General features: G+C 39.3%; 1 protein-coding gene across 1 annotated transcript; it reads left to right on the top strand.

The window, feature by feature from the left end:
• Nucleotides 1-1,536: 1,536 nt before the first annotated feature.
• LOC104409164 (disintegrin and metalloproteinase domain-containing protein 9-like) lies at nt 1,537-19,551 on the top strand. The gene is made up of 22 exons (XM_010018961.1): nt 1,537-1,606; nt 1,841-1,844; nt 3,948-4,056; nt 4,948-5,024; nt 5,667-5,745; nt 6,703-6,779; nt 8,774-8,990; nt 9,628-9,699; nt 10,361-10,533; nt 11,015-11,099; nt 12,368-12,489; nt 13,370-13,541; nt 14,045-14,134; nt 14,665-14,860; nt 14,978-15,083; nt 15,287-15,461; nt 15,855-15,935; nt 16,550-16,655; nt 17,785-17,917; nt 18,335-18,398; nt 18,873-18,925; nt 19,473-19,551. The coding sequence occupies exons 1-22, from the start codon at nt 1,537-1,539 to the stop codon at nt 19,549-19,551; spliced, it is 2,340 nt and encodes a 779-aa protein (XP_010017263.1).
• Nucleotides 19,552-19,861: the final 310 nt, after the last annotated feature.

The following is a 19,861-nucleotide window of genomic DNA, read 5'->3' as shown; positions in this document are numbered from 1 at the left end:
GTATTGGAGGTTTGGGGATTCTTCAGCATCTGCTTTAGTGAGGGATTCTGTGCAGAGAAAAAAATCCCCTCCCTCAACCTGCTGCTCACACTCTGGGGGCGCAGCCCGGCACACGTGGGGGTTCTGGGCTCAAGCACACACTGAAGCTGGGTCATGGGGAGCTTCTCCTCACCCAACACCCCCAAGTCCTTCTCCTCAGGGCTGCTCCATCCAGTCTCCCCCACCCTGTGTTTGTGCTTGGGATTGCCCTGACCCAGTTGCAGGACCTTGCACTTGGCCTTGTTGAACTGCATGAGGTTCACACAATGTCTAGTACTTTTACTAATAAAATAAAGTGCTTTTGGAGAGATGGGAAATCCTTAAAATCATGTCAGTGCTACAGGGCCTCCTAAAACAGCAAAATTGGGAGCAACCCAATTCTCTCTTTTGAGTTGCATGCTAATAGCGTATCATGTAGGAGACAGTCTATAAATAAAAGATTGGATTCATTTAATTTTCAGTAGGATCCCAGCTTCTGGAGTCAGCGAAAGCTGCTGTGGTATGGACGTAAACCCAGGGAACGTGGCTATCGAGTTCTAACTCCTGGTGCTTGGCTGAGGAACATTAGTTACAGCTGTAAATATAGGGAGATGGACTTGAGCAGGCTTTGTACCAGGTGATATTACAAATGCGTCAGCATCTCTGCTCTTCTTTTTCACTTTAGCCATTGGTTTATGTGATTTGCTAGCAATGGAGAATATATTTGCTCTGGTTTCATTAATGAATTCGTTAAAATTAATTAATGTAAATGTTTTAGCTTGAAAACTGTGCTGCCTCGGTCTCCTTTTTCAGGTTTCAAATGTGCTCAATACTTCTGGACTGTGTGGCAAATTTACCCAGTTTTAGAAGCGTTTGTTTGCTGCTTTTGGTGACAATGTGGTTGCATGATGCCTCAGAAGATTATTCTGATCCTAGAAGAGGGATGAGCTGCACAAAGTTACAGACTTCTGGTGAGGAGAATTATCTTTAACATAGAAGGGACTGGGTACAACCCCTGGTTTTGGGTTTTCCCTGAGTTTGTGGGGTTTCCATGTGTTCAAATGCACTGTATTTTTGTTATTTTTAAAGTCAAGCTGAAAAAAATGGAAAAGAACATGCTGGAATTTCTAAGAGTAGATTGTTTCATACTAGATTATTTTACTGAGCTGACAATCACAATTATAAACAACCTATTTTATCCATTGGTAGCATGTTTCTAATCTCATGTGATCTCACTGGGGTAATAAAGTCCTTTAGAATAAACCAGTTTGATCTTGGCATGGGTTGGTGCTCTTTCTCCAATCAGCTTTTAAGCCTGTGCTGTTTTTTATTTGCATTAAGCTGTCTAACCAGTTTTTTTTTGCAAGCCTAATGGATTAAGTTTTACTTCCCGTTTCCTTAGCAGGGATGAACTATCCGAGTGCTTTTTCTGCTGTTTACCTTCGGAGCAGACGGTTCTTGTCCTTCTAGTTCTCTTCCATAGAGCCTGGTACACAGTGTCTGCTGTGATACTAGGAAATGTTAAAACACAGCCTATTTTTCTTCACTTTTGGACTGACTTTAACTGGAAAACCTTTTGGGATAAAAGGTAAGATTTCAGTTTTTGTTATGTGTTCAGAAAGTTTCTCCAAGTCTTCTCATGCTCTCTGTCCTGATCATAATGTTACACAGCTTTGAAATCAAGTCATGGCTCTCCCCAGGCATTAGGCTATTAGCTGACCTGCTAATTGAGAAAGTAAAGAAAAAGGTGTCTGGGAAGGATTACAGGTTTGAAGCTTTTTATAGTTGAGCTCTTTGTGGTTTTTCCTCCAGAATGTAGTAGGTATGTAAATACATCACCTTCTACACAGGACACTCGTTGTGAGAACTGCACTTTTCTCTCATCAATAGTAAAGACTGTAGAAAAAGATTTCTTCTTCAGTAACGCAAGAGAAATCCCTTTGTTTTGTTTTAGCTCCTAAATTAACTCATTTCCATTTATGATTTGGCTTCACATATTAGATTTAGATGTAACACCTGAAATAAGTATTTCTTAGTGCTGTTTTTATAATGTGCATTAAAGATGGTTTCCTGCTCTCAGGTGTCAAAATATAAACTGTTAGAACTGCATTTCCCCTGTTAGTTCCACATACATGTAACTCATGAAACAGAATGGATTTTGTGACTTAGATAGCAAAATTTGCTGAAGATTAAGAGCAAAGAAGTAAATGTCGAGTGACGATCACTCAACTGAGTCGTTGCAAACCTGTTTGCCAATAGCAACTTCCACATTCTGGTTGCAGTGGCAGCCTTTACTGTTAAATATATGCTGCCTGCACCTAGCTTTTTAAAATCCTGATGTTATCTAGTGGGTAGAGATCACCATTACACTGAAGAATCCTCCTCCTTGCTTTGAATGGGTGATTCTGTAGCTCCTTCGTAATTATAAATTCCTTTCATAGACACGTGGGAGGCTGAGGTTGACTTTGGACTGCTATAAATGAGAAGAAATCTCTTTGTTTCCTTATACAAGAACAGTTTAAGAAGGAAGAAATTACTTTCATTCTTAAAACCCATGTTACTATTGATTAAAAGCAGTGGGTTCGCCTCTGTTGATTGCACTCAAACCGGACTGATGAGTAGACAGGAAAAAGGAACATGAATTCAGATTCACACAATTATAAATAAAGTCAGTAGAGATTGGTTTTGTCTTTATAAACCATTTACCTAAACCCAGATACTCAGCAGACTTCTTATCTGTCGCTTCCTGCATTAGCATGATATTCTGGAGATAATCCTGATAACAGTGTGAAAGGCTACAAAGCTTTTGCAGGGGGATGACTGTGGCTGGAACAAACAAAATACAGCAATGTCAGGCATTGACTGGAGGCAACGCTGTGAGCCAGGATTATACACACAGCAAGTGGCAGAATTACTTCCAGAGGACACCTCTTAAGTATTCCTCATTCAGGGTGAGAGGGAAAGGAATACGAGTAAAGGGATTTAAATGGAAGGAGAGGGCTGAAGAAGTAGTTTGTTTATTCAAGCAAAGGACTATTCAAGAAGGAGTAGAGACATGAGCAAGAGGGAGAAGTGAACAAGTGCAGGACATAACAGTAACTGGGAGGCAATAGCACAGCAAATGGCTCTGTAAACAGTAAAAAACATTCCCCAGTTTATTTAGGGGCTGAATATATTCTCCTGGAGATACAGTATTCTCCATTTCTCTATCAGGCTCTGAAATATCCTGGCAAGGTTGGATCCACCATTCAAAATAACTGTACTGTGTGTCCATAAGTCACTCCCACAGAGCCCTGCTATGGATTCATGGATCAGCATGTCAGATTAGAAGTGTAGATCATAGAAGAAAAACTGTTTCAGAAATGAAAGACAAAGTTAATAATCCAGAATATGTGAGGATCCAGATTGTGTTTAAATCGTTCAATAGTTTCTTTTGTGTTCTTGAGACCTCAGCTGTTTCTTCATCACTATGAGAATATCCACTGAATACAGGAAGGGATTTTTTATCATTACTCATTTTTCTTGTTCTTGGGATTCTCTATTATGTTCCTGTCATATTGGTTGGGGGATTTATGGTTTTTCAATAAATAATTAATTTGGTTTGATATTGTCTAGATGAAGGAATGAGAAAAAAATTGAGCCATTATCCCAGTTTATAAGAGAAGTAACTAAGACCAAGAGTTAAAGCCAAGATTGCAGCCAGTTTGGGACATCCTGTTTAAGAAAACTTTTGCTTGAATTTGTAGGTTTTAACACTGTACATCAGTTGTGTTTGGGATGGTGCAGTCATTAGCCTTAAATACAGTCAAAACAGCATTTCTATAGAGAACGAGGCCACATACATCTAGTTTCAATTCTCAGAAATGAAGAGTAACTTGGCCATGAATGAAAATATTGATTTCTGTGACTTTCCCAGCATAATCCAAAAGCTCTTTATTTTCAGGTGTATCTTCTGAACAGCCATCCAGACTTTCTGCATTAGAAATAATTATTCCTCATCTGACAGGCAGAGAAAAACATCACCCATTTTATCATGAGGTTGGTTATTCTGTCTGATTTTTTCCTCTGATGTTGCAGTTTTGCACAATATGAATATTACACACACAGAGTGTATGGTGTATATAGATTATTTTTGTGAAGGAATGTGCCCCACACTATCTCTTCAGATTCTTTGTGTTTTCAACTACTTTTGAGTAAATTTGTTCCCACAAAGGTCTGCAATTGCACTTTGAGTACGCACCATTCAAACTTCTAGTCCTTTTAACAGCCTTGTCAGATGGAAGTGAGAAGGAACATGAAGAATATTTCCATTTCCTCCAGGTCAGATTAGATCTTGAACTTGACTAATGTCTATGCTGTATAGGTCCTTCTGCTCATTGTACCTGGTCTTTGGCTAACCAGAGGATTTCAGCCATGTAGCACCTAAAGGGCTGATGCTCACTTAGTAGAAATGGTCCCACAGAGTCGCATAGATGAATGAGTTAAAAGAGAATGATCTGAGCCTTAGTTCTTCAGTTCTGAGGTCACTTACCTTTGTGCTAGATATCGAGTTCAATTACTGCAGTAACTGATAATGAAATAGCATTAGTCATCTTTATGCAAAGCTATTAGGGAAGGAAGAATCTGTGAGTCATTTACCTAAGGTGTACACAATGTGGTAGTTGGGTAAAGAGTGCATTCATGTGCTGTGCCCTTCTGTCTTCTAAATGAAAATGTATAAATAAATAGAATTTAAACTTTCCATAGGGAACAATATAGAGTGTGCTGCTGAGACTGAAATATAAAAGGCACAAGGGTTAGGAATCTGTGTTTTGGTAGGTACTTAAAACATACATAGTAGTTGGACCCCTGTTCTCAAACAAAACATGGAACCAACACAACCAAGTAGAAACTCTCCTAATTCAGTGATATCTTTTGTTCTGTTTTCAGGAGCTTCCTGATGATAATCTTTCTTACTCAGTTAAAACCAGAAATGGAACATATCTCCTAAAATTGAAGAGAAACAAGTATGCTATAGAGTGTTCTAAGGAATCACACCATTTTGGGAGTTAGCTGCATATGGATAAGTGTTTTTATACTGCAAAAATCCAGAAGAAACTATTTAAATGGCAGATTGTACTAATTTCAAAAGGACTCTGTCAAACAGAGTCTCTGTTATGATACTGTTTATTTACATAGTATTATTATTATAAAAGTAAAAAAGAATATTTTTTTCTAGATGTGAAGAAATGTATTTTGATTATTTATTAGCAGCACAGGATAGTACATTTCAGAAAATCCTTATAGAACATTAGGATTCATCTCAGTATTACCTTCTTACTACTGAGGGGAGGGTTGTTAGCCATGTGGTATGTGAAGAAATGTGTCTGTTGCTGTTGTTCCTCATTCCTGAGCCTGTAATAGCCCAGGCCCTGATGCAGCACAGTCTGCTCAGATCCTACTCTATGGATATTTTAGTTAAAATATTTCAAAATAACTTATTTTCCAAGTAATTCAGCTCATTTTAAGGTATTTTGTTTCACATCCATAGATTTTAATATGATTTAGCATGAGTGTGCTGCTAACAGTTTGTATTTCTTACTAGGATTCCTGACTTATTTCTTGCTTTCTAGACTGTTAAAAGAGCAGTAGTTTATTTTTGTTTCCAGAAAGCTTGTTAGTGAAGACTTTATGCTCTACACATATGGGGAAAATGGGAAAGTGGAGGCAACACAATCAAAAAATGAGGTATTGTACGTAATAAAATTCCCCTTTTATGTCAGTTTCCTCAAAATGGGGAAGCCCAGCTTTATAAATTGAAGGAGATATTAACAGTTTAATAGAACTGAGGACAACAAGGATGTGTATGCATCTAAATGTATTGTCAAAGCAAAAGCAAATGCACAACCATTAATTCTGAGTGCCTTCGTATCTCTATAATAGGGCAGTGAAAATAGGCTACATTTTTGGCAATGAAAGGAAAAATACAAGTGATGCACATAAAGCATCTACAAAAGAAAAACATATTTGTCTGGAAACAGGTTTCTGTGAGTTTTCACATTTGCAGCATTTCTGTTTAACAGTTACCACTGGTACAAAACATGAGGTTCTGTGTTTTATGAGGGAGTGGGCTGTTTACGGTGACACAGCATCACTGTTTTCCAAGGTGTGAAAGGAGATGCCAGGAGATTATGCGAAGACTGAATTTGAGCCGCCTGGTAAGGTCTCCTTTGCACAGTATGCAACTAAAGGCGCAATGGCAGCATCAAAGCTTTGTAGGTTTTAGGTACCAAACCGACCTTAAAAGTACTCTTGAATTTCATTTCAACTTTAAACTGTATGTGAACTCGGTGAGACCTAATGGGGTGCTTTGAGCATGGGAGATCTTCTCAGATCAGCCTTTGAGAAGAGTCTGTTTAAGAACAGGGTGAGCAATGTAGGTGAAAAGATTTTGCTAAAAGATGGTGATAGGTTAAACTAAAAAGCTGGTTGGTTTTGAGAAGCAAGGGACCTGTTGTAGGTACTCACGTCATGTTGTATCTTACTCCAAGAAGGCTGGGATTACTTCTAGTACAGGGAACTCTGTAAATTTGTAACAGCCAGCCTTCATGTCATGCAAATACAAAGGTTAGTTAGAAAATAAGTTTGCATTTGAAGGCAACAACCTTATTTTGTCATTAATTATGTGGTTTTGTTGCATTTCAGACACACTGTTATTATCATGGCACTGTTGAAGGAATTGCTGACTCGGTGCTCGCTCTTAGCACATGTGATGGCCTCAGGTATTACCTTTTCCTTGTTACTTCAGGGTATTTCATTGTGCAGTATCAATGTAAAACAGTAAAATTCATCATACAGCTGAAAACCACCATCCTATCTTGCAAATCCTTTTACTACTTTTAATATTTCACCTTTTGATGAAGTTGAAACTCTCTACAGGTTTTATAGTTTCCCTCAATGACCCCTTTTTTCCCTTTTTCCAAAATTCCTTCACAGAAAAAAGATAACATGAGAGAGAGCATAATCTAAATACAGGCAAAACACAGGCATGAACTGAAGCCTCTATTACTTGATGCAAATGTCTTGTCCAGAGACACCTTTGTAGAAGAAACACAATCTGATGGAGCTTTCACTGAATTTAAAATACTCAGTCATAGAATCCCAGGCTGGAAGCAACTTCAGGGATCATGAGGTCCAACCTTTCTTGACAAGAGCATGACCTAGACTAGATGTCCCAGCACCCTGTCCAGCTGAGTCTTAGGTGTCCAACATTGGGGAGATCATTCCAGTGGCTGGTTGTTCTCATGGTGAAAAATTCTCCTTGTGTCCAGTTGGAATCTCCCCAGGAGTAACTTGTGCCCATCACCCCTCATCTTCTCCATGGGACTCCTTGCAAAAAGGGAGTCTCCACCTTTGTAGCCACCCTTTACATACTGGAACATGGGGGTAAGGTCTGAGCCTTCTTTTCTCCAGGCTGAGCAAACCCAGCTCTCTCAGCCTTTCGTCTTTTTTTTTTTACCAAATTTGAAACAATTTTGTGTGTGTTTCAAAAGCAATAAAATTACCTTTATTTGAGAATCATGCAGGGACCAGATTAATGCATAAAGTACAGTGGTTTGTCCCCACAGAATCGGTCCATATGAGCTGATAAAATGAGACAGCACACAAAGCACATTGTGCAGATTAGAGTGTGTCCATGCTCCCCGGTGTTCACTGAGCTGGGCTCTTTAGCTGGACTTTGGATATACCTGTTGCATGTAGCAGCCTTGTTCAGTCTGATGTCTTTTTGACCAGCAGGAAGAAGCAATTGGAATATCTTTCATGAATAGTATCACAGTGAGATGCTACTCACAACAAATAATGACACTTTCTGGCATTCCTTTAAAGGAAGAATGAAATGGTTCAATGGTATTTCAGCTAATGATGGATCTCACTAAGCAGTGGTAAATGCTCCAACCTGGCAGTGTTCAAGGCCAGGTTGGACAGAGCCTTGGGTGACATGGGCTAGTGTGAGGTGTCCCTGCCCATGGCAGGGGGTTGGAACTGGATGAGCTTAAGGTCCTTTCCAACCCAAACCATTCTGTGATTCTACAAATCTATGATTTTGGCTGTTCTGCAAAACTTACACAAGCTCAAATCCTTTGGTTACTCTGTACTCACATATTTGAGGATCTTCTTTCACGAGTATTAACTAGAGAATTCTTCTTCTAAGTATAGTTTGAGATTCTGGAAAACAAGATAATAGCTTCTGAAAGATTCTGGTCCAGCAAATGGGCAGGGACCAGGTGTTCATGAGCCATGAACAAATGCACTCACCAGTGCAATACTGCTGTTGCCCTCAAAAACACCCTGGTGATTGCTTTTAGCCTCTCTTTCTGTCTTTGAAAAGATCTTCTTCTAAAATACCAGATGACTTTAGCTGCATGGGGCCAGGAGCGAGACTAGAGATAAGGACTAAAAGAGACCCTTTGCGTCACTACAATCCAGACTCATTCAGTAACAATTTGGCTTGCTTTCTCCTTTCTCTCTCTTTTCTGACTCAAGGAACCCATATTGTGCACAGTCAAGCATTTTAAATAAGTTCTGTTTTGCCTTTTGGGATCTTGTTGGCATTTGAGCTTACACGGTCTATTAAGATAATTTAAGATAATAATTTATTTCAAGCTAGTGGTATGAACAGTTCTAGTTTCTAAATATCCAGGTGTCATTCACTCACCTACTCATAACCACGAGGGAAAACCTGTGGAGTAATTTTTTATTCTTTTATGATTATTAGAGGAATTCTCTTCATTGATGGCAAATGGTATGGAATGGAGCCACTCAACGCATCCAGCACATTTGAACATGTGTTTTACCAGTTAGAAGATATGCAGGATATCCCCTTCCAGTGTGGTGTGCTGAACAGCAGCCTTCATCACGAGATGTTTGTGAAGCAGCCTGTGAAATACACCTTTGTACCAAACAGTACCTCTAGCAGGGAGAAGCTTTTGAGGGTAAATACATTTCTGTTTCTCTCTTGAGAGCTGCAGTCCAAGCCATCTCCTTGGTCTGTCCCAGCAGCCAAGGGGCTCCAGAGCTCTTGCTTGGGCATGGTGTCACTGCAGGTGGGTTTGCCCTGCCAGGCCACTTCCTTGTTGTCTTCATTTTCATGGCCTTCAAACTGGTGGGAGTATTGCTAAGGACATCCTGAAACAGAAGAACAGCACAATGGGAACTTAACATTTAAAACTTGAAGCAATCCTTTAGCAGAAAAGCAGAGGTCTGCCCAAGACAGTCATGGGCATGACATGAAAGGCATGAAGCTGCCACTCAGTTCATGCATCCCAGTGTCTGACTAGATGTGAATTACTGATATATAGGTATTAGTTGGGAAAAATAAAGCAAATTGACTTTTGAGACACATGAAATTAAAACAAGGAGAAAGATAAGTAATAAACCCTGAGCTTGTTAGTTCTTACATTAACTTGTGCTTTCTGATTTGCAGAAGCGGCGAGCTGTCCTGCCACAAAAAAGCTATGTGGAATTATTTGTGGTTGTCGATAACAACAGGGTAATGACATCATCCAATGCTAAATACATTTAATACTTCATTAATTTCTTTCTCTGACATTCTTATATGGTATTTTACAGTTTTTGATGAAGAAATCTGATCCTGCTGCGGTGCAAAAGGAAACTGTTGAGCTGATTAATTATGTTGATGGGGTAGGTCAGACACATTGACTTGATTCAGTAGTTTCTACTTTATTATGGTTTTCAAAAGAATAGCTAATGCAATTCTGAGACTGTGTTTGGAAGTTGTACAACCATTTGTAACACATTTAAGGCACATCATGAATCTATACACAAGTCTTGTAGAGGTGCAAGCAGAGGGGGAGATGCAAGATGCTTCTTAAACCACTTCTCTGCACTCCCAGACTTTAACTGCTCCAAGAACATGAGGTCTCTGGTATCTTTTACCTTTCTAGGAAGAGTATTTCTCATGTTTGTAGTTTTTTATCAACAATTCCATAAGGTCTCTGATGATCTGTTCACGGTTTCTCCTTAAGACAGACAGACAGCTAAGAAAATGAAGGAACATCATCTTTCCATCTTCTCCAACTGAAGGATATATTTAGGTACCTTCATGAAGTAGATTGCCTTCAGTCATATCCTCTCATTTAGTTTTATATTATAAATATATACAGTTAATAATTCATAATTTTCATTTATAAATACAAATATTTTACATTTAATTTCACATAAACAAAAGTTATGTCTCAGTCACTATGTTAAACTTACTGTTTACTCAGTCGTAGTGATATAATCTTTCATAATTCAGTTAAAACAGACTGATGGATAGCAATTATCATTATGTTTTTTCCAGATGTATGGAGCATTAAACATCCAGATTGTTCTGGTTGGATTAGAGATCTGGACAGATACAAACCACATATCTGTGATGGAAGGTTCAGCTGGAGATGTACTCAGTAGATTTGTTTCTTGGAGACAGAAAGATCTTCTTAAACGATCAAGAAATGATGTTGGCCATCTCATCATGTAAGTTTTCCTTCAGTGGAAGAATTACTCATGCTGCCAGTGTTGCTGATGTGTATGGTATAGAGTTGTGTATGAATGCAAATACAACTGGAATAAAATTCACTCAACTTCCAAACTTTCAACCTGGAAAAACGACGAGAAACTATAATGAATTCTTTACAGATAATCAACTTGAGGTGGCTCTGCTTGAGCAGACCAGATGACCTCCAGATCTCCCTTCCAACCTCAACCATTCTGTGGTTCTGTGAACTCAGAAACGCTGACATGGCAGACTTGGGTGACATCATTGTTTTCAAGCTATGTTATTCAGATATTCATTATTAATTATAGTGAAACCCTGATATGGTGATAAAATTCTTCGTGACTTCAAGACCAAAATTTGCCTTACAATATTTGCTTCAAACTCCTCAGTGTCTTTTAGTAGAACTTTCAAACATTCAGCCCGTCTTTCAACACCACCTTCAAACTGCTTTTGTTGCAGAGGGAGAAGCTCTTACAGTGGATCCATTGGAATGGCTTTTGTGGGTACCGTCTGCTCACAAGTCCAGGGAGGGTCAATCAGCACTGTAAGTACACAATGTTGTGGTTAATGGAAGAAACTAGCACAGGAGCTGCTAAACTATCACAGACATCCTGCTAGTGGAACAAGTGAAGGCTTTCCCCTGTGCATTTACAATACCCAGAGTTGTAGATACTGCTACTGCCAGCCATTGTCTCCAGAGGTACCTTCCAGAACATCCTGACAAATAATGTGCCCTCTGCAGACCTATTTGGTCAAGTCACCCCGGTCTTGGAGACTAGGCTTGGAGTTGTATGGTTCCTTTCATGGGGTTTCATATAAAGACTTGTGCATATTGAAAGCTTTCTGAGTATTTCCCAATTTCTCTCATCTCTCTTCACCACATTCCTATCCATTTGGCTGATTTAGTCCTGAAACAACTTTTTGATCACCTTTTGTAATTCATCTAACTCAAGGTTAAGAAAACCCATCCTCATACCGTTAAGGTTCATAACCACAGTGTTTTAGGGATGGGAATAGAGCTACAAAATAAATGTGTATTTTTTTACACTTTACATGGATAGACAGTGAACATAACACACTAGATTCTCAAGTGTCTGGGTTTCCCCACAGTAAGGCAGTAAAGTGACAAAAATTTTAAACATGGCAAAATTAGTAAGAAAGCATTTTTTTCCTCCATGTCCTTTGGGGCAGAAACATATCTCCAGAGGTTCCTGTCCTTACAGTATGGACACCACAATACCATGGACAGTCTCAGAAGCAGATTCTGTTCCTTATCAGGACATTAAACAGAACAGAACATCAGTTCTTTAACAGTGCATTTGTCATTGAAGACTCCATTGAAATCAGTGTCATGAGTGATTAACTGTGCTAGAATGGAACAGAATAGAATTATTTCAGTTGGAAACTACTTACAATGATTGTAGAACCATAGATTCACAGACTGGTTTGGGTTGAAGGGACCTTAAAGCTCACCCAGTCCCAACACCCTGCCATAAGCAGGGCCACCTTCCACTAGAGCAGGTTGCTCCAAGCCCCTGTGTCCACCCTGGCCTTGAACACTGCCAGGGATGGGGCATGATCATCTGGTCCAGCTGCCAACTGTTAATATTCAGAACATGATGCTAATGGAAGGAATACAAAGAGTGGCAGAACCTGAAAATAAAGTGACAAATTGTCTGTTCTTTTGCTCTGCAAAACGATTCCGTATTCTCTCTTCACAGCATCTGAGACCTTTGGGGCTTGACTAAATCAATAGTAACACAGTATTTTCTTTAGTTTCACCATTTTTTTAACACTGGTTCTCTCTATTAGTTGAATCATGACAATGTGTTACGTCATGCTACAGTAGTTGCTCATGAATTGGGGCATAATCTTGGAATGAAACATGATGACACAAGGTGTCCTGCATCCTATATTATGCACAGCACAGATAAGTAAGATTTCCAGTTGCTTTATTTCAATAATTGTTATTTGTCTGCAGTGGCTATGCCTTAGAAGCTGTGAAACTCCCAAGAATCTTGAAGAACTTTTGTGAATGGGGAGTTGTTTGAAAGGTTTAATCACAGAGGTGAATTCACTGATTTAGGACTTGACCATTTTAATTTATTTGAAACTTTATCTTTCTTTCCAATCCAGTCATTTTTTATTTGTAGCATTCCTAAAAACTGGATTTTCTTGATTATTTATTTTAATGATAGTGTGTTGCTGGGGTTTTTACCCTGCTGAGAACTGAGAATCCTTCACGTGTATTCACTGGATTTGTGCAAATGTGTATCCTTCACACACAGTCTTAACAGTTAGTATAAACCAAACCTCTCAGCTTATGTTTCTGTGAGTTCATTTGTTCTTTGGCTTCCCCTTAAGAGAAAAAGATCATACTATTTTATTTATCTACATTTGTATTAATAAATCAGGGTAACTGAACACTACTATAATATTACTATAATAAGATGTATTCCTGAGTTTTTAGGGATTCCAAGTTAAGGTGTATGTCTTTCTGGAGAGTATTTTTGAATCAAGCATATTCAGACTCATTACACACAAGGAATTTCTAAGGCCTGTTTTATACAGGACACCAGAATGGATAATCTGATGGTCTCTGGCTTCTGAAAGTACTTGCATTTATGTTGTAGATATTATTTTTAACTTCTAGTACTGTACTCTATTGCAAAATAAAGTAAAAATGAAGTATCTCATGATCTCACAGCATTATAAAACATGCTATTTATTATAGATTGACAATATTTTAAGGGCTTGAGTTGTATTATTCCCTGTAAGCAAAATACAATAAAAAAATAATATTATGCTTTCCAGTGGATCCAGGAATTTCAGCACTTGCAGTGCTGATGATTTTGAGAACCTTATTCTCAGTGGAGGAGGAAACTGCCTCAGAAATCCTCCCATAACAAGTAATGTTTACAAGGAACCTGTCTGTGGTAATAATGTGGTTGATAGCAACGAAGAATGCGACTGTGGCAAACCAGAGGTAATGAATGAAATTCAACTGGATGCTTGCTGTATATTATTGTATTTGTTGATACATTATTACATTTATTGTATAATGCTGGCCTTTCAGTATATCTGAGGAGTTTTCCTTGTAATTTTACATTTTGGCAAGCAATATGAAGATAAATTTGAGTAAAAGCCTAAAATCACTGTTAGTGGAAAAATAAGATAAGGGAAGGAATGATTAAGAAGTAAAACCCTGTGTGTTCTGCTTCTTTTAGTGTCCATTTAAAGTGTAAACCTATCCTATACCCCTGTGCCATAACACATCAAAACACAGATGTTTTTCTGATGACTTGTGGTAAGAAAATACAGCCAAACTGTGTGCTGGTTCCTGTTAGAGCAGAAAGCTGTCAAGCTCAGAACACACAAGAGAGACTGTTTAAAGTTTGGCTTCTCCATGCACTTGGTTTGATCATGCAGTTTCCTAGCTATAGAGCAATGTAAAAATGTTGTGTCCCCTTGTCCATGGTTGTCCTTCAGGAATGTACTAACCCTTGCTGTGATGCTGCAACCTGCAAACTCACGCCTGGATCGCAATGCGCTCAAGGACTGTGCTGCAAAAATTGCAAGGTAGGCTGTTGTATTAAGCTAAATTGATACTATTTACTAGTATTTTTTAATGTTTGAGAAGAGCTCTCTGTGATTCTATGACATACTTTCCCATTATTGAACTGTGTTCACCAGCAGAAAGCATGTAAGCAGCGGCTTTGTGTCCAACAACTCTCAGGCAGTAGCTTAGAAATGGAATGTCACCTCTGTGTCACCCCTCCTAGGAGGCAGAAGCAACCAGGGGACTCAGTAGTAGTGATCTCCATTATGCAACACCAGGATTCTCCCAAATCTGTGACAGCTGGCTGCTTTTATATTGGTACTTGTATACACATTTGTATGACCTACCCAAGTCCTCTGCAGGCTCAGCTCATGAACTGTAGCTACACCATATGAAAATGAGGGAAGTTCAGGATATTTGTTAGATAACTGATCCCAAAAACTGCTTTGTCTTCCTTAAAATCCCAAAGGGCTCCCAGTTGTCATTGTTTCGTGTTAGCACTTCTGCTGTTGCAAAATAAAAGTAGGGTGGCATTCCTCTCTGGTTCCAGTTTAAAGTGGCAGGAGCAGAGTGCAGATCAAAAATGGACTTCTGTGACCTACCTGAATACTGCAATGGAAGCAATGCCTACTGCCCAGAGGATGTTTATATCATGAATGGTTACCCGTGCAGCAACATGAAGGCTTATTGCTACTATGGAGTATGCCAGAGTTTTGATTCCCAGTGTGAATCTATATATGGAAAAGGTATGTTGATAATCTAATGTGAAAAGACTTGTAGCCTCCTAATAGATATTCCCAATATTTCTTTTTCTTTCTCCTAAGACTGTAGTAGCTTACTAAGATTCACTGCTTTTTGTACAGGGGCACGAAAAGCTCCTGATGCATGCTTTGAAAGAGCAAATATTAAAGGAGACAGGTTTGGAAACTGTGGAATGGAAGGTGGAGTGTACAAGAAATGTCCTGTTCAGTAAGTCACCACCAAATAAAAGCTCACCCCAAAATCTACAATGGAAAAAATACATATTCTGTTACAAACTCTTAAAGCATAAGATTTGAAAGAGGATTTCCTTGAAATGCAAGCTAAAAAGTTTGACTGGATGGTGTATTTGCACTGAAACTGGGGGGGTTTTGCTGTTCACCTTGTTTCTGAGTGTCTTTCATTCAATACAGGCATAGTCTGTGTGGCAAGCTCCAGTGCACATCTGTTAGTCTTCAAAACCTTCCTGCCTGGAGCGTTGTCAACAACGCATCTGGGGTTTTATGCTGGTCTTCTGACTTTGACTTAGGATCAGATGTTCCTGATCCTGCTCAAGTTCATGATGGAACAGCCTGTGGAGAAAATAAGGTAGGATGAATCACAGCAGCATTACAGAATGTATTTCACCAACTGGGAAGTTCAGAACTTTCAAAATCATTACGCAGCTCTCTTTATTTGTGTGCCATAAGGAAAAATTTGCTTTTTGAGATACATGCACACAATTAGCTCTTCAAAAACTGGGATGCTACAAACCAGTGAGCTACACTATCAGTTATTCAAATTACTCCACCAAAATGCATCCACAGACTTACCTGCAGCAAATCCAACTCTAAAACTATGAAGTACTGAATGTTCTGTCAGCCCTTTTTCTGGACATCTAAGTAAAAGCTGTAGACTTGAAAGCACATACATTCATCTGTTTATACAAGGATGGGATTTTTTGAAGTTTGGACTTTGAAAGACACTCACTGCTTTTTCCAGGCCTGTGTGGATTTTGAATGTGTTGATGCCAGTAATCTGGGCTACAGCTGTGATGTAAAGCAGCAGTGTCATGACAACGGGGTGAGTAAAGGATGTCTTCATGCCCTGTTTCTAGAAGACAAAGAGAGGTGCAAAATCCCTGCATAAAAGTAATAACCAGCCAGATGGCTTTGGGGTTTTCTCATCTGTATTAAAAGTTGAGTCCAGCTTTTTATCTGTAATTCATGTTGTCAGTACACTGTAAACCTCTTAGCACTGACATTGAAAGACATTTCTTCTGAATTTCCCTAGGGAATTTTCTAGCATTAGTGAGCTGTGGAACTGTAAAAGGAAAATATTCCTCTGAGGAGGACGTGATTGCTCACTCACATATGTCTCCATGAAAGATCAAAATGGAGTCCAAGGGTTTTAAATCTGAATTATTTGGACTATAATCTATTGCAGGCAAATAAAAACCCAAAGGTTAATGTCTACAGAGAATTAACTTGTCTCAGTATCACTCTGTATTTTGGGATGTTACAGAGGGGGAGAGCTTATTCCCAGTTATTATTTTGCGTACTTCTACACAATATTATGCAGTATTTCGTGTTTCCACATGCAATCCTTCATGTGGAACTCCAAATTACACTGGAGGTTGAAAGCAGCCACTTCCAGAAAGGCAGTTGTTTAACTAATCCCTGTTGTATTGACTGTAGGTGTGTAACAACAACGGGAATTGCCACTGTAACTCTGGATGGGCGCCTCCGTTCTGTAACCGGTCGGGCTACGGGGGCAGTGTTGACAGTGGTCCAGCTCACATAGGTAAGATAGTGAAAACTGGCCTTCATTCTGTCCCCTAAGGCTGATAATCTACTACTAACAGGGGGGTTCAGTCTCTTTTCAACTGTGTTTTCCTACTGCATGGAACACTTAATCATGGACTAATTTGAAGAGCAGATGTTTTTATTAGAGCTGTGCATTTGCAGATGTCAAGGAAGATGGTCCAAGGGAGAATCTGAGCTCTACTTTGTCTGAGCTAAAAAGCAATACATTAGTTGTTCAGGATTACTGTTACATTGTTTAAATAGTTAGATATTTAGGTATTTACTTAGGTATTTAGAAGAGAGTTCTGATAAAATGGATTTAATAGACGAATAGAAGTGGTGAATGCTCCAACCCTGGCAGTGTTCAAGGCCAGGTTGGACAGAGTCTTGGGTGACATGGTCTAGTGTGAGATGTCCCTGCCCATGGCAGGGGGTTGGAACTGGATGATCTTAAGGTCCTTTCCAACCCGAACCATTCTGTGATTCTATGAAACCAGCAGCCTTTATACATGGAAAGGGTCCCACAGAAATGGAATGGTTAAGGAGGTGCAGCCAGCAGCAGTTGTAAGCAGCTTGTGTAAAAGCCAACAAATTCTGGAAAGGGAAAACGGAGTAGATTTTGCTGGTCTTTACACCAGAAGACCACACAAAATGTTTTCCCTCTCTATGTTTACAAGCAATGTTCATCATCTGTAGCTTTGTGAGGCAAAGAACAATTCATACTTTATCAAGTTTTACCAAATTCATATTTTGGAAAAGGTAAAAAATGTTTTCTATTTCTTAAAGGCTTAGGAAGGCCAAGAAAAGGTGCTGATCAATTGTGGGTCAGGAAACACAAAATTAGTTTGTTTGCTTTAGAATTCCTAAAAAAAATATGGAAAAGAAAAAAGTTTGTGTATCATACAACATGGGGTGGGTAAGGCAGAAAGAACTTCTAATAACATAAGGCCAAATCCTACTTTTCTGATCATAGAATCTATAAATTTCAGTGAAGTTACTAGGTTTTATCTATTATAATTTGAAGGTCGTAGTTCTTACAACAGAAAGGTGTTTTTAGCAGAAAAAATGCTTTAATATGAGGTTACATAAGATTATTACTTTATGTTATTCCAATTCTTTTTCTCTAGATACATCACTTAGGGATGGTCTCCTTATTTTTTTCCTCCTTGTGGTGCCAGTTGTAATCATGACTGTAGTAGCAGTCATTAAGCGTGATGCAATAAGAAGGAAGTTTTGCAGGAAAAGGAGAAGACAACACAGGTATTTCACTTACTACAAATGGCTGTTTCAACACCTGGGAGCAGGCTCCCAAGTCATTTAGCAAGCTGGGTACATGCTTTACCTATACAAAGAATTCCAGCCCACCAAAAGGAAAACAACATCCCAGCTAATAGTAGTAGTAGGTCACGTAGTAGCCGGTCCTCTGCTATTAAGTAGTTTAACTCCAATACTCCAGTTGTCGGTTCTGAAGCATTTTTTCCCCTCATACACTGCACTTTCCTAATTGTTATTGATAGTTGTATTGTATGGACAGAGGGGCACATACATGGAAATCACTTGTCTAGGCTGGAAAGGGCTGGAATTGGATGCAGAATCCTGATCTCGCAGCTGTAGCCTCGTCCCTGAAGGTGGTTAAGCCACATGAGGATTTTCCTGATGACGTGGTTTTTATTTCAGGGATAACAACGTGGAGCAACCAAAGCAAAATAACACACCAAGTCGTAACACGAGAAGTAACCAGGTAAGATGGACACATGCTTGCATTAGTTCATGTTGACTAATCCAAATTACACCATGCCTCTTCTCTAATCTAGGTACTAGTGACTTTTTGTCTTTCTGATACACTGAAACCAGCTGAATTTCCAAGTATTTAAAATCATTTATAAATCATTAGACAAGATTTCAGCTTGGGTAAGCATGAGCTTTATTGCCTGCCCTGTTAACACAGGCTGTGAGTAGTATGGAATGGAACAGGCTGCTACCTAACAGAGCAGCCACAGGTTAAACTCTGAATCCAGCAGCCAAATACAAGAGAAGCTGCTCAGCCAGGCTGTGGATCCAGTGCTGATAAATCAAAATAAAAAGTATCAAACCAAAATGTTGCAAGAGAATATGAAGAATGTCACAGAAAATGAAAAGTAGTTCTAAAATACCATTTGCTTAATACTGAATATTAGCTCCATATTAACCTGATTTTCTGCAATATCTTTTCCAGCCTGCCACATCAACTCCTGATTTTTTTACTGTGCTGCATTTTCCTGGACAAAGGTTTGTAGTATTTAAAACCAAGCAAGTAGGGATAGTATAAGGGGGAATGGCTTTAAACTGACAGAGGGGAGATTTAGATTAGATTTTAGGAAGGAATTCTGATGGCTGCCCCATCCCTGGCAGTGTTCAAGGCCAGGCTGGACACAGGGGCTTGGAGCAACCTGCTCTAGTGGAAGGTGTCCCTGCCCGTGGCAGGGGGCTGGAGCTGGATGAGCTTTAAGATCTTTTTCCAACCCAAACCAGTCTGTGGTTCTTTACTTCATGTTTGCTATGTTTATGCTGCTGTATCCTTGTGAAGTTCCTAATGTCTCATGTCGTCTTTAGAAGGATTTTCCATGCAGCTTCATTATCAGATATAACAGATTAAATGCTTGTATGGAAAACAGCATAATGGCACATGTAAATGCTACTAGGGAGAGGGATGGGCAGAGACTTAAAGATACGCATAAATCCTAGCAACTGTTTGAAGATGGTAAAGCAGCAGTTCAGAAACACCAGTTGTCCCACATCACGAACTACTTCACAAAATGTGTTTTTCACACTTCAGGCAGCCAGTGCAAACCCAGTTTCCAGCAGCTCCTTCAGGCCCTCAGCGACCTGCAGTCCCACCTAGACCAGCTGCCTGAAAAGTTCCTTGGGAACCCTCATCCAGTTCTGACGAGGAATTACAGATTGCTGTCCTCCAGTCCTCTCCTTGCGCAGCCAAAATGCCTCCCGAAAGCACATACCTCTGGAAGAGACTTGATGCCATGAGGCACTGAACATAGATTTTGTCACATCCATTATTCTCCTAATTGCTGCTGCATTCGTGCCTCTTCTACCTCACCTCTTGGGTTTTCTTTTTAAATCAGAAGCCTGAAGTTCAATTCCTGTTAGATGAAATCTGGAAGGTCAGAGAACAGCACTTTTGTAAGTGCAACCTTACTTGCAGGCCAA

Source organism: Nestor notabilis, unplaced genomic scaffold, assembly GCF_000696875.1.
Source record: "Nestor notabilis isolate BGI_N333 unplaced genomic scaffold, ASM69687v1 scaffold7297, whole genome shotgun sequence".
Classification (NCBI taxonomy): Eukaryota; Metazoa; Chordata; class Aves; order Psittaciformes; family Psittacidae; genus Nestor; species Nestor notabilis.
The sequence above is the reverse complement of the archived record's forward strand: the minus strand, read 5'-3'. Positions and strand labels throughout refer to the sequence as shown.

What these genes read in the sequence shown, in the direction of transcription:
- LOC104409164 (XM_010018961.1), top strand. Translation starts at nt 1,537, where the DNA reads ATGTTAAAACACAGCCTATTTTTCTTCACTTTTGGACTGACTTTAACT. An exon ending in CTAAAATTGAAGAGAAACAA is followed by an intron (nt 5,025 to 5,666) that starts GTATGCTATAGA and finishes TTTTGTTTCCAG; the next exon opens with AAAGCTTGTTAGTGAAGACT. An exon ending in AAAAGGAGAAGACAACACAG is followed by an intron (nt 17,918 to 18,334) that starts GTATTTCACTTA and finishes TTTTTATTTCAG; the next exon opens with GGATAACAACGTGGAGCAAC.